Here is a 15,205-nt window from a genome sequence, read left to right on the forward strand (position 1 = left end):
TTGGAACCTTTATCTTCCAATACTGGTTAACATTTCTTCTCCAAATTCATTTGGCCCAAGGTGACTTAGAATCACCAAATCATTGGTACCCTAGAAAATATGAGGAAATGATTTCTGAGTACTAAAGATGGATTCTCAGATTCTCAGACAGAGTCAGAGACCAGACATAGTCACATTCTTAGAAAACTTGTGTCAACTCTAGGAGAAGGGAACAAAAGTAGTAGCAGAAAATGTCACATAAAGAACCTCAAAACATGTTTTAATACAGTAGAAGCATGATGTAGGCTATGTTATCTCCATGATTTGCTTTCTCTGGACAGGATGTAAAGCCTGAAGGGACAATAAGCATCATCTTTATTTTATAGGTGAGGAAATTGAGGGCCAGAAAGAGGAAGTCATTTAGCCAAAGTCACACAGGTGGCAGGGCCTGGAATTTAAAGCAGGTATCTTCTCATTCTAAATCCAGCACTCATTTCTGTATACCACATATAGTTGAAATAAAGGGATCCAAGCTGTAAGCTTTTGGAATGAAATTAAGGGCAGTTCTATACATGCCCTAAGTTTTTTATTTGGACCACAGGTGCCCTAGAATTACCAAGTAGTCACTCTCCTCACCTGAGCAATGGAGAACATTACAGACCTTCCTACGTTTTAGGGATTTATATGTTTAATAGTAATGGTGTACATTTATTTTTTTCTTCTGCAGGGATCATGGCTTGACCTGTAATATTTTTGAATCCCCAGGGTAATGAGCTGTTTTATATCAGACTTTGGATCTATTATTAGTACTAATAAGAATGATCCCACTAGTGGCAGTTGCTAACGATTCTGGGGGCGTATTAAGTTTCTGAGTAGCAATAGCAGCAGCGAAGCAGCTCACTGGCTTGAGACAGACTACTCAAGGAATGAAAGACTGTATACTGAGAGCTGCAATATATGGACAGGGTGCAGACATCCCCTTAGCCAGGGCACTCCCAGCACTGTAGTCCCGGCTGGTGAGCAGCAATTTCTAACTGCCTTCCTGCCACTCTCTTAATGCCAGGAATGTGATTAAATTTGTTTTAAAATCGTGTGTGTATTTCAGGGGGCATAACACCCTTAATTGGGGGTTTGAGTAAAATTGAGTTGAACTAATTAACTTATTTTATGTCCAAAGTGGGACCTAGAGGCTCATGAACTTCCACAGCGATGCAAATCAAATACAAACCAGCATTTTGAGCCAATAGCTTGGCACTTAAAAAGCAAACAGGAAGGCACCACTGACTCGAATGTGTGTACCTTTGAATCTAAGATTCCTGTGTCCCTCTTCTCATTGGCAGAGAGGGTGGGACCCAATCAGAGAGACAAAAGATGAATTACAATGACTAGAATGGCGTGAAAGTCTGCCGGGGTGGTGGTGGGGGGGGATCCCCATCCTTCCAGGTGGATGAGGTGGAGGCGGGGAAAGATTGTCAGGAAACAAAATTTCTAGCCCCATTGGACTCCCCCACCCCCACTCCCCGCAGGTGTTTCGATAACGAGAGACAGAAAGAAAGAGGTTGAGAGCTCGGGAGAGAGGGCAAGCTCGCCCGGGAAGGGAGCGAGCCTGGCACGGAGTCGCACCGAGTCTATGGGACTGGGGACCCCGGAGCAGAACCCAGGGGCCGGCGTGTGCGGGCGCCCTAAGGGACCAGCACTTTCCCGATCCACTGGAGCCAGGAGGGGAGGGCCCCCCCGGGCTGGAAGAAGGCGGGAGGGAGGAGCCGCTGCCGCCACCGCTGCCTCTGCCTCTGCCGCCGCTGCTGCTGCCGCTGTTGCGGGGGCGGAGGTGGCGGCGGCGGCCGCGGCGCCGCGGCGGCAGGTGGCCCAGCGCGGGGCAGGAGGCGGGGAGGGCGGGGAGAGAGAAGGTGGCGCCTCCAGCGGGGGCCGGTCCCAGGGCCGGGCTCTGCACCAGGTGACCCTGTTCCGGGCTCGGATCCGGCCGGCCCTCGCGGTCCCCTCCCCCGACTCCCCATGGAGCCGGGCTGTGCGGGGCAGGAGGAGCAGCAGCCGCCGCCCGCGACGGAGCAGGACTGCCCCGGCCCCGGAGCAAGAGCCATGTCCCCCCGGCCCGCGGCGGACAACGGTGAGGAAGAGGAGGAGGAGGAGGAGGAGAGCCCGAGGGGCTGGACCAGCGGGGTCCCCCCGGGCCTCGGCGGGCGCCCCTCTGCGATACTCCTGCTCTGCTGCCTGGTGAGCTGCCCAGGACCCTGCCCCTACCCCTGCCCCCCCCCCCACCCCCGCCCTGGGCTTCCTCCCTCCAGGCATCGATCTCCCCAGGGTGTGGTGTGTAGAGCGGGGGACCGGGCGGCCACCGCGGACACTGGGCTCTCCTGCTCCGGCCGTGGGCAGGCTGGCAAGCAGTAGGAAAAGCCTTTAGTTTTCTTTCTTTCCTTGCCTGCTGCGCACCAGGTGCTCCAGGCACCCGAGAAAGGGAGTTCAGGTACCGGAGTGTTGTGGGATGGATTGGGAGTTTCTTTCTTTCTCTTTTCTCCTTTCTCTTTCCATTCTCCCGAACTCACTCACGTTCTCCCTCAGCATCTCTCCCACGCACCCATTCCTACCCCAGAGAATGCCCCTTCACCCACTATTTCGCTTCAAACTCACTCCGGACTACCCAGTCGTCTCTGTATCTCCCTTAGGTTACCCTCTCTCCCCCACCCTTGTTTTCCTATTCACTAATAACCCTGGACGCCTTTTTTCCCTCTCTGCCCAACTCCTTTATATTCTGTGCTCACACGCTCTTTCTTGATTCTTTAAGTGTTCTCCTTATACCACAACATATCCCTCTGTGAACCTGGAATTACCAACGCTCTTGAACTCCTTCCCAGTTTCTCTAAAGTTTCAGATGTCAGGAGGAGGCACAATTCTAGATAACATATTTAACAGTGTTTTATTTTCACTTAGCTATGCTATTTGCCTTATAATTTCAATTTGAGTGTATGCAATTGTCATACACAACCAAAGTCAATAACCTATACTTTAAAGCTATTAATTTTCAGTAGGAGTAAAATTTAGACCTTTGAACCAGGATGATAAAATTATCTCTAAATTCTCATAATTTTTCCTGAGTTAAATAGTAATGGATTTGCCTGTTTGGCATCCTTTGTGTACAATACGCTTTACCTTTCGGGATCCTGTACAAACCTGGTGTTATCTCACGATGTATTACTGTAAATAATCAAAATGGTAAATGCTGAATCATGAAACTGATGTAATAGGAAATTTACAGAATGCTGAAGAAATTAACCAGTATATGTCCAGATTTCTTATAATTTCTTCCGCATCATCATTGTTGGGGGAGTGGGTATGGGGAAGAGATTAATTTTCTGTGTTGGTTAAGAATTGGTTAGAAAGTGTGGGAAGAGTGAAAATTTTATCTCTGGGATTTGGTACCCAGAACAAGAAACCTTTCTTTACCTTTATGTGCCTTGCTACCATGATGTTTCACTTCTTCATATTAGAAACCACTGTGATAGCGAAGCATCAGTTTTAATTCTACCTTGAAATCTACCTGTTGAATGAACGCTGCTTTTTTATCTTACTTTGGAAATTACCAGGTGCTGTGTTATAGAATCACCTATGCATTTTCAGCTGAAGTTGTCACTTTAAATGAAGAAAAAAATGTATTAGTCCAAGAACTATCATTATTTAATACTTGTGCCACAGGGCTGTATAGCACAGTGTAATTAATAAAACTGCTCTAGCAAATGACAGAGCTCTTACCTAAATAGATGATTCTTTCCATGAGGTACTTGTACATCAACATAAATGAAATAAGGTGTGAGGATTACAAGTGGAGAAGACCCTTCCCCTCCCCCTCCCAGCCTAGAAAGAACAGAAACCCAGGTTTTTATAGCTTCTGGTATATAGGGTAGGAATGAAAAAGGTTGGAGGCCAAGGGTAATACCTGGGGAATTGGAAATGTTTGGAGAAGAATATGAAGTTTTCTTTGAGCAGAGGAGAAAATAAAGAAACAGGGCAATGAGCAAGAAAGAAATGATATTTATGGATAGAATAAAGGCTGTGGTGGTGGTGAGAAAGAACTCCAAAAAGAAAGATTCCAGAAAACACTGTAACATGGCAAATAACTAGAGCATGGATGAATGTCTTGGCAAAGAGAGAAAGAAGGGACATTTGGGTTTTTTTTTTTTTTTGGAAATACGACGAAGGAAATGTGAGTGATTCTTGTCCATTTATGTGTCCATCAGATACACCTCTGGATTACCATCCAATGATAGAAATAAGAACCCTGCTTCCCAACTTAATGCAGAAAATTTACCAATCAAGCAGGAGAAAGACTTAAAATATTTTTAAGACTGATACTTTGCTTTGAAGGCTAGTTGGTTTGTTATTGGTTAGCTGGGCTTTCACAAAAGTGCGGTATTTGTGGATTTTGCAATAGGCAAAATCTTCCCTTGAAGACTGCATATCATAAGTTTAAGTGATGTTGAGGGGAAACTAGTGGCATGGAGGGGGTGTTCTGAAGGGATTAGAAAAGTGATACAGGGATGTCTATTCAGTCTTGTCAGAGGGTACTGTGTGGAGAGCCCTGTCTTAGGTGCTGCTGTTAAAGAACAAAAGGTTTGGTCTCTGTCCTGGAAGTTTACAAACTGCTTGGGGAAATCTAACATAATGAAATGACCAAAGGACACTGAGAGAAGCAAGATATCAAGTACATCTCACAAAATGAGTTCATAAACTTGTTACAGAGAGACAGTAGGATATCGTGGGAAGGGCACAGACTGGATTATGACAATGGAGAAAGGGTTCTAGTTCCATCTCTGCCACTAATTACCTGTATGACCTTTAACAAATCAATTCTCTCTTTGCCTTGGTTTCCTCAACTATGAACTAAGGGCCTTGAACTCAGTAATATTTAAGGTACCTCTAATCATCTATGACTGTGAATGCTGAGTGGACGTAAGTAATGGAGTCATCAGTCAGTTGGGATCAGTCAGAGAAAGGGTTTTATTTTTTAAGCAGGATTGAGGAGACACAAAGTACTTGAATTAGTATAGAAATGGAGACCATTCCAGATATTAAAGGATTTTAAGCACATTCACTTCGCTGAAGTTCAGAAACACATATCTATCCATCCATCCATTCATTCATATATACCACAAATTTTTAGGACTCAGGGAAATACAAAGATAAATAATACTGGATACTTGTCACAAGAAGCTAGTTAGGGAATAATAAGGTATACACACAGGGAAGTATACATTAGAATATGATAAGTGCTATGAGACAGGAGTGGGAGGGATCAGGGATGGAGATGTGGAGGAGGTGACATTTGAGCTGAGCCTTGAAGGATAGGTGAGATTTCAGGAGGTATTAAATAGGAGGGGAGAGGTGGGTGTTTTAGGAATAGGGAACAGTAGTATGAATAAAGTGTAAGGGAAGGGTGCAATGTATTCGGGGAATAATGAGTAATGTGTTTTCCTGGAATTTGTAATATAAGAGAAAAAATTTGCTTGAGAGAAAGCTACAAAGGTAGGTTGGTGCTGGCCAGTGGAGGGTCTTGAGTTTTAGGCTAAAGCATTTGGTCCATCTAGACCCTGGAATTCCTAACCTTTTTTGTGTCTTGGACACTTTTGGCAGTCTTGTTAAAGTTATAGACCCCTTCTCAGAAAATAATTTTAAAATAATTGAAGGAAATGCTAAATTTGGGGGGCTTGGGGTCATCTGAGTTCATAGACCCTCTGAAACCTATCCACAGACCTTTAAGGGACTTTTGGAACCCAACATAAGAACTCCTGATCTATACCCTAGATGCAAAGGAATGTTCAATACTTTTGAAATATCATTTTTCTCTCCATACTTAAATGTACAGTACTGAAGCTATCATTAGTGGCTCTGAAGCATCTTATGAAGAGATATTGTTATATCTAAAATAACCTAAAATCAATTAATAGGGACAGAAAGAAGGTGTGGAAACTCCAGAGGAGAAGCAGTACTACAAGATGCTTCCTCTTTGGTATTGTCAGAGGAGGTCTTTGGAGTCTTCTCTTCTTTTCCTCCTATTTCCAAGGGCCTGACAGCATGAAATGCTGAGCTTACTTGTGTGTCTGAGCACATCTCTGAATGGCTCAAGTCAGGTCAAAAAGCATTTATTAAGTTGTTATGTGTCAGGCACTGTGCTAAGCTTTGGGGATACAGAGAAAAGGCAAAAAATACAATAGGTGTTGAAGGTATCTTTGGACACTTTCCAGATTCAAGTACAAATGATTGGGTGATTTTTTTGTCTGGTTTTATACTACCCAGTTTTCTTTATTGCCTTCAAAGAAGCAAAAATTTGAGAGTTGGCTAGATAGCATGCTGCTTTTAACCATACATCCTTATACATGAGCATGCCCAAAGAGGGATGAGATGTTTTGTTCTATACTAGCAGGGGCTTCACAACCATCAATGTTAGCCCAAGAAGAATACTGTGACTGTAGCTAGGATACTGCCAAAGCATGAATAATTGTGATGAGGCCTGAACGATAAGTCGCAGAAACCGTGCCAAACAATTTTTTAAAAAGACAAACCATGGTCACAGCTGCTTTCTGAGAAGTCTGAAGTCAGTGAATGACAGAGAGCAATGAGGACTTCTAGATGGTGACCTTTGTAGCAAAGAAGAGTAGGGTTCCATCAGCTGAAGAAACCACAGTGGTCTGAGCATGGTCTTCAGAAATGTCGTGTCCTATCCAACACAATAACTGTGGTCTTGTCTGATTAAACATTCACCGGTTAAATCTTATTGGCTAGGACCTGAGAGTCCGCCACAGCACCATCTGTGAGAAATGGCTTTGCTAGAATGCAGCTCTGCCCATTCCCAACAGTGGCCATGAATGTGTAAAGGGTTTTTTTTTTAATTGAAAAATAAGTGTCATGATCACCAGTATCAAAGGCAGCTGTACAGCTGAAATAATCAGGGTGGATATTTGTACTTGTTAGACAGCAAGAGGACAAAGAAATAAGAGGGTTTTAGTACAGCAGATGTATGTAGGGGACAGCAGATCATAGCAGTGATGGATGTCAGAGAGTTTTCAATCAGTGATGATAGACTGCATTCTTTTTTTTTTAAAAAAAAGACTTCTATTGATATTTTTTGTTTTTGCAATATCTATGTTTCCTTCTGTATCCCTCCTCAAATGCCTCCCCAGAGAGCCATCCCTCATAAAAAAAAGATTTTTTAAATGGGAAAAAAGGAATAAAAGAAAATATTCAGCAAAACAGATCAATACATTGAAAAAAATCTGACATTATGTGCAATGTCCACACCAACATCATACAACCTCTGCTAAGCAATGGGAGGAGAGATCTTCTCATAGATCCTCTATGGGCCATAGCTTGAATCTAGCTATTGATCACCTACTAAGTGCTGAGCACCATGTCTAGTTGAGAAAAGGAAAATATAAGCAATTTTCAATTATATGTAGTGACTGGAGACCATGGATCATTGAAGTCCAAAGATAATACCTCCCTTTTACATAGTGTTTTGTTTACAAAGAGCAATACTATATTATTTCATTTGATCCTCACAACCCTGTGTGGTACTGCAAAAATCATCACCATTTTACAGGTCAGATAAACTAAGTGATTTGCTCTCTCTACCACACAGCTATTAAATATCAGAGGCAGGATCCAAACCTTTATATCTCTTGACCTCCAAATCCAGCAGTCCTTCTACTATACCAAACTGCTTCTCAAATTAAACAAGTAAACAAACAAAAATCTTTTTTTTTGCTAAGAGTTTCAGCCTCCTCACCATACCAACAGTTTTCCTGCCTTTTCTTCATATGTGTCCTATTTATAGAATGCCTCAGGTGGTAAGGAGAGCATCCAGAGGTAAAGCAAAAAGAGGAATGGGAAAAAAGAATTTGGATAATTCATTAACATATTAACCAGCTGCAGTATAACCTAAAATTCATAACATTTAGCCTTCTGTTTGCTGGCCCTTACTCTGTGGAGGAAATCCTTACTCTGTAGAAGGAATCAAGGGGCTGGTGGGGCCATGTGGAAATGCAGAGATGCTGCTGTTTTCATGTATTTGCTTTCTTCACTGATGGAAGGACTCTGTGGAATTATGGTGATAGAAATGATGATGGTAGTGGTTGTAGTAGTGAGGTGATGGTGATGGTGATAGTGATGGTGGTGGTGGTGGTGATGGTGGTGATGATGATGGTGGTGATGGCACTGATGATGTGGTGGTAGGTAGTGAGGCATTCTAGACTAGAGTGAAACTACTGGGGATGCTGGAGTTAGATGAGCTCACATACTTCCAGAGAGCTGGAGAAGTAGTTCTTGCAAAGTTATTCAGTCACCTGCTGCCTGAACTTTGGACTGTAGTTACAGAGGTGAGCGGAGAAGTTCAGGCCACAGTTATAGCCACGTATTCACTTTATGTTGCAGGGCTTCTTGGGATATGGCCAGAGAGTTAAGATGCTTCCACGTAAGCCATTAGTCCTCATAAAGCTGTTCTCAAACTTTTTGATCTCAGAAGCCCTTTATAAAATATTACTGAAAATTGTTGAAGACTCCAAAAAGCTTTTGTTTAAGTGGGTTGTATCTATTGAGTTTTACCATATTAGAAATTAAAGTATACATTTTAAAATGTATTTTTTATTTATTTATTTTATTATTTTATTTTTTATTATTTTATATTTTATATTATTTTATTATTTTATTTATTTATTATTTTTTTATTTATTATTTTTGCTGTTGTAAGTCATTTCCCATGACCCCATTTGGGGTTTCCTTGGCAAAGTTACTGGAGTGATTTGCCATTTCCTTCTCCAGCTCATTTTACAGATGAGGAAACTGAGGCAAACAGGGTTAAATGATAAATAACTATATTTTCCAAAACAAAACAAAAATAATGAGAAGAGTCGCATTTCTTTACACATTTTTGTAAATCCCTTCAATGTCTGGCCTGAGAGGAGACAGCTGGATTCTCATTTCTTCTGCATTCAATCTGTTGTGATATGCTGTTTTTGGCTGAGGTACATGAAGAAAATCTGGTCATACATATATGTAGTTAGGCAACCACAATTTGTTAATAGGCAGCAACATCTTGATATTATTATGAAAATAGTTTTGACCTTTCAGACCCCCTAAAAGGGTTTTGGGGACCCCTAGAGATCCTCAGACTACACTAGAATCACTAGTTTAATACATTTTGGGGGCTTAAGTGTTATCAAGAGTGGTAAATCTTGTTCCAAAAGTATCATTCTTTAATAAATAGAGTATGTTTCTGGAATCAAACAGTAGGTATTTAATAAATGCTTGTTGAATGGAATGGAATTCTCTGACATCAAACAGCTTGTTATCCATGGGTAGTTTATTCACAACCGATCTTGCATCCTGACAGCATCACCTACTCTACTCGATGTATTTTGTTGATAGAAACAGAATTTTTCTTTATCTCTATTCCTGCAAACATTGTAGAAGGGGGGCTTTTAAGCCAAAACTATTCCCTCTGACTTGAAGAAAACTTGAATCAGCAAACATGTAGAAACAGTTATTTTACTATAAGCCTTTGACCGAGCACACTGGACATTTAGACTTTCATAACATGGTTTCGTTGTTGGGTTTGAATTTTATTTGTACTTCAGACGTGTCTGTGTAAATACAAAAACATTCAAAGTAAATGAGTGAATGTAAAAACTGAATTTTGGATTATCCATATGACCACCCTCCTGCCATTATCCTCAGGTGAGCCATTTATAGTGAACACCAAAAATGTTTTTGCATGTTCTTCTCGGTATTGGTAACAGCCTAGGTATCAAGGGATGGTTGTTTGAGTAGAATTTCTTCTCATTGATTTTTTTAAGCATATAGAACTCAGTCATCCCAAAGGAAGCAGTAGACTCTATTGACTAATCCTTTTCCCGTCTAGAAGAAACATAAATCCTTCAGACTCATGACTTCTATGTTGGATCTCACTCAGAAAAAATAGTACATTTATGCCTCCCAAGTCTGGGTTATCTGTCATCAAAACATGTGTACAATTGATTTTTTTAATCTGCAAAATAATCAGGTATTGCCAACAGCATACCCCTCCCATGAAAAAAAATCTTCATTTTAAAATTAAATTTAGTATTTCATAGATGAAGTACCATAGAGCTAAACTTCTGTATACACAGAGGATATTCAATGTCTTATGAATGCTTTAGTGTTCCTTGTTCTTTAAACTCCAAGAGCAGATAAACAACATAGGACTCTTGTGTATAACTTGTAGGATATTAGAAAGGCCCACATGCCCAAAATTGTCTTTTCCATGAACTGTCAGTCTGCCTTTAGTTAAAAGTCTTTTTTAAGTAAAATTTCAAAAAATATTTTGTTTTTTTTTCAATTACATGGAATAACAATTTTTAACATTCTTTTTAAAAAAAAACTTGAGTTCCAAATTCTTTCTCCCTCTCTTTCCTCCTCCTCCTTGAGAAAGCAAGCAATTTGATATAGCTTATATATGTGCAGTCATGTAAAACATTTCCATGTTGCAAAGAAAACAGACCAAAAAAAACCCAAGAAAAATAAAGTTTAAAAAGTATGCTTTGATCTGCATTCAGACTGTATCAGTTCTTTCTCTGGAGATGGATAGCATTTTTCATTGTAAGTCCTACAGAATCGTCTTGGATCATTGTATTGCTAAGAATAGCTGATCATCATACAATATTGCTATTACTGTGTGCAATGTTTTTCTGGTTCTGCTTATTTCACTTTGAATCCGTTCATATATGTCTCTACAGGTTTTTCTGAAACCATTTTGCTCATCATTTCTTATAGCACAGTAGTATTCCATCACAATCACATACTTGTGGCTTGTTTAGCCACTCTCCAAATGTTGGGCATTCCTTCCATTTCCAATTCTCTGCCACTACAAAAAGAGCTGCTATAAATATTTTTGTACAAATAGTGCTTTTCCTTTTAAAAATAATCTTTTTGAGATACAGAACTAGTAGTGGTATTGCTGGGACAAAGGATATGCACAGTTTTATAGCCCTTTGGGCATAGTTGCTCTCCAAGTATGGTTGGATCAATTCACAACTCCACCAGCAGTGCATAGCTACTCTCATGGATGTGAGGTGGTTAGGTAAAAGTCTTGTCTCTAGAAAGTCTGTGGAAATGTGTCAGTGTTACCAGAAAATTGTAGCATGCCAATCTCAGATCACTGTTTAATACATCAGCATGAAATAATTGTTCAGATTATCAGGGCATCCTGAGAAGATGTTACACAGAACTGATTTTTGTTTGTTGTGGGGAGGTTGGATGGAGAATGAGCATCTAAGAGAGTGGGAAAGTTCTGGAACATAAAGCATTACAGCAGAGGGGTAAGGAGCCCTGCATAGCTACAGAAAGATGATAGGAATTGCTGCCTGGGAGGAAGAAATGAACAAAGGTTAAACGGAAAGTATCTTAAACAAGTTTCTACTACTTTCAATTCTCCGTAGGGCCAACCCTCACCATCAAAGTCTTAATTTTGGAGGATAAGAATCATAGGCCCACTAATATATTGTTGTTGGAGCTATGAATTGGTCCAAACATTCTGGAAAGGAATTTGGGATTATGTTACTTTTAAAAGTACTTAAAATGTCTGCGCACTTTGACTTAAAGATCCCACAGACAGGCATATGTCCCACGGAGGTCAAAGATAGAAAGACAGGTCCTGTATACTCCCCCAGATTACTAGTAGTACTTTTTTGCAGTAGCAAAGAATCAGAAATAAAAGTAGTAGATACCCATCGATTGATTGGGGAATAGCTAAGCCAATTGTAACACATGAATGTATGTAATATAACTTACTGTGCTCTAAGAAATGAAGGATATGATGAATACAGTCATGGGAAGTGGTACAAGAAATAAACAGAACCAGGAAAACAATATACACAATGAATATGACAATATAATTGGAAAGAATAAATTACGAACACTCACTGTGTAATTGTCATGATCAAACTTTGACCTGAGAATGAGTTGAGAAAATACATCCTCCCAATTCTTTGCAGATGTAGGGGGGACTATGTGTATGGAATATTGCATATTGCATCAGAGAGGTGATAATAGACCCAGCATGGAAAGGAGAGCAGGTTAAGAACTGAGTGGGGAGTGATACTTAGTGTGTCGTTGTTCTTACTGAATTGTTTTTTTTCTCTTTCCTTTTCATTATTTATTAAATTTATTTTTTAAAAGTTCAGTGCCATGTACAAACTAGGCACTCAATAAATGGCTATTCAATTGAATTGAAATGAATTCAGAAATAAAGAAGCTGGATTGAACTGAGGCAATGGGGTGGTAGATGGAAGATGAAAGAACAGATTAGTAATAGGAAGGTTATTGGTGCAATGTTTTGTGTGGAGTTGTTGCTTAGGACCCTGTACCAATGATGTGTGATACATCTTTGCTGTAGCCAGCATTAAATATTAAGGTCTAGTATTTAATAAGAAAAATTAGTTGTTTTTATTTTATGTTAATACAATCTGGCATGTGAACAAATCCAGGAAGTTTAAATACAACATTTACCCTGAAACTCCATTCTTCAATTAATTGACTTTTTTCCCCTAACAGGAAATGTTTAATAACCTCACATAACATATTCCAGGAAACCAGCTTAGCATAATCAATATTTAGAGTGTGATGTGTCACTGATAGGTACTGGTTATGTACATCCTGCAGGCAATGGCTATAAGCACGTTGGTCTTGCTCCAACGCACAGTGTCCCTGGCTTACATGCTCCATATGTTCTAAAAGACAGGAAAGTGATCCAACCCACATTCTGTACAAGCTATGTTCTGTATCTTCAAGCTGATCATGAGGCCTTTGCTCCACCCACCGAACTAGAAAATCTTTCTAATCTATCAGTCTTTGCCTGTACAATACTTCCTCCCCATTCTTTTAGTAATCTCCTTAGCATAATCCACTAACCCACTGTTTTATAACTGCCAATCTGTTGAAAAAAATAATACACAAAAGATTTGAACTGATTTGTAAAGCTCTTACCACCAAAAGACCTTACTTCTTAAAACTATACATTTAAAATAGTGACCCCCTATTTCTTGCGACCTGCTACCAACTCTGCCTTCTTTCTTGTTTTGGTAAATACAGTCTTGAATTGTGCTGTTCTATTCAGTGTAACTCCATTCCACCTTTTATACAAATTCTTCTAGACAAAACAGGAGTGACATGGGGACATCGTCCTTGAATAATATGTTTCCCATGGCCCAGGGTTTCCCAGGCTCTGAGCTCACATAGGTCATCCAAATCTCAATGGTTGACCTAATGGGATAATCTTATCTTTTGGTTGATTATCCCGACTCAGTTTTACTTTGAGAAATTTCTAAATATATATATATGTATATGTATATATATATATATGTATATATATATGTATATGTATATGTATATATATACATATGTGTGTGTGTATGTGTGTGTGTGTCTAGAGTTCTACAAATGTGTATAATATGTTCCCTATTTGCTAAACAATGACTGAAAGTAAAACGTACATATCTAGTAAAGGACTCCGTTAATCTCACCCCCACAGAAAATACAGGGCAAACAAAAGACTCATAGGAGCCCCCAGATACAGAAAACAAACAAGCACTCAGATCACTCATAGAAACCTATATGAAAATACAGAAAACACATAATGCTCACAGTAGTTACTCTCAGAAAGAACTGAACTCAAGGCTGCCAGCAGGATAATATTCTGACATTCTGGCAAATCTCTAGCTCTCCCACCAGTGACGTAGTGCTTCTGAAACGAACAGTTCCTCCTATGATTTGCACTACCCCCAGAAGGCAAACTTTGGAACTACCAGACAGGAAACGACACTTCCTATCAGACTTGCATTTTATGAATAAGTCAGTCATAGGAGGGTATACTTTGATCTTCTCCCCCATCTCCCATCATGATTTTAAGTCTTTCTTGTTGTTTCTTTAGCTGCAAGAGCCACATGAGTGATTCTTTTCTTTCTCCAAGAAATATATTGCTCAGGAGCTTTCAAAATTGGGGTTCTTTGTGCAACAACCCCCAAAGCTGGCACTGCTCAAGAAACCTCCCTTCTTTGTCTAGGTTAGATTATGACATATGCTATATAAGGAATCTGAATCCCATCTACTCTTCAAAGGAGGTTGTAGCTCAAAATATTGCCCATGAATTTTGGGCCGAGTGGGGCAAGTGTAGTGTATTTGCTTCTTCTGTGTGTGTCTGCAAGAACTCTGTTGTTGCCATTAGCTGCTGCCATCTCACTTAAGACAGGAAATTCCACCAGAACATCTCTAACTCTGCTCAGAAAGACCAAGAACTTGAGTATCAAGAACTCTTCTCTTAGGCCATTAGAATAAGTTCATGTAACTTACCTTGTGCTTCTTCAACAAGTCATCATTTCCTGCTGAGAGGAGAGGGAATGGGAGGAATCCTCTCTGATTTTTGTCCCAAGCCCCACATGCTCTCCAGAAGAAAAAAAAAGGTACAAGGGGAAAAGCAATACAGGAAAGAGGAACCGAGTAGGTCTGTTGGCTCACTTTTATTGGTGAATGCAGAGAGAGATGACACCTCTCTGTTAACAGTTGCTCCTCACCAGAGTACAAGTCAATGGAGTTTTCCCAGTGCTAGTCACAGAAAACCAATCAGGAGTTTGTCTTTGTTCTCCAAGACATAGTTTGCATAGTCATACTCTGTATAGGGGAGGTGTGGGTAGCAAATTTACCTGTTGGAAAGTGGAAAATTCCTCTGATCAAGTCCCCCCAACTACTGTTATTTTTTTATATGTAAAAATAAGTATATTCATACATATGAATAGATACTTAATGATTATTTCATTTCTTCTAGATTGTAATAGCTTAGTATTCTAGAATACTGTTTTCTCGCTGTTCTTTAAAGATCTAAATACTTCACAATTTTGAATCACTGGAACCAAAATAATCAAAATTCTAAACCAACTAGGCCTATTTTTGTACATTCAACTTTTAAAAGTAGCAAATTTAAGGAAAAGCAACTCACACCAGGGATTTCTTAAGTAAATAACTTGTAACCTCCATCCTGGGATCAGCACAAGTTCAGTCTAATCTTTTTTTATATCATCGCTATTTCTGTCTACAGGATTGCAAAGGGATTGTGGATCTCCACAGTGGTGACCCCCAGCTATTCAAACACATACTCTGAGTTCATCATCAATGAAGGTTCAAAATATGTCAA

At 40.1% G+C, this 15,205-nt stretch overlaps 1 protein-coding gene across 1 annotated transcript in view; it reads left to right on the forward strand.

The window, feature by feature from the left end:
* The first annotated feature begins 2,074 nt into the window (after nt 1-2,074).
* The window catches only part of SEL1L3 (SEL1L family member 3), a 124,055-nt gene continuing 110,924 nt past the window's right edge, over nt 2,075-15,205 (forward strand). Inside the window, exon 1 of the mRNA XM_036764891.1 lies at nt 2,075-2,211. Coding sequence (XP_036620786.1) covers nt 2,077-2,211 — 135 coding nt within the window. The 5' untranslated portion in view covers nt 2,075-2,076. The remainder of the gene's footprint in view (nt 2,212-15,205) is intronic.

Source organism: Trichosurus vulpecula, chromosome 6, assembly GCF_011100635.1.
Source record: "Trichosurus vulpecula isolate mTriVul1 chromosome 6, mTriVul1.pri, whole genome shotgun sequence".
Lineage (NCBI taxonomy): Eukaryota > Metazoa > Chordata > Mammalia > Diprotodontia > Phalangeridae > Trichosurus > Trichosurus vulpecula.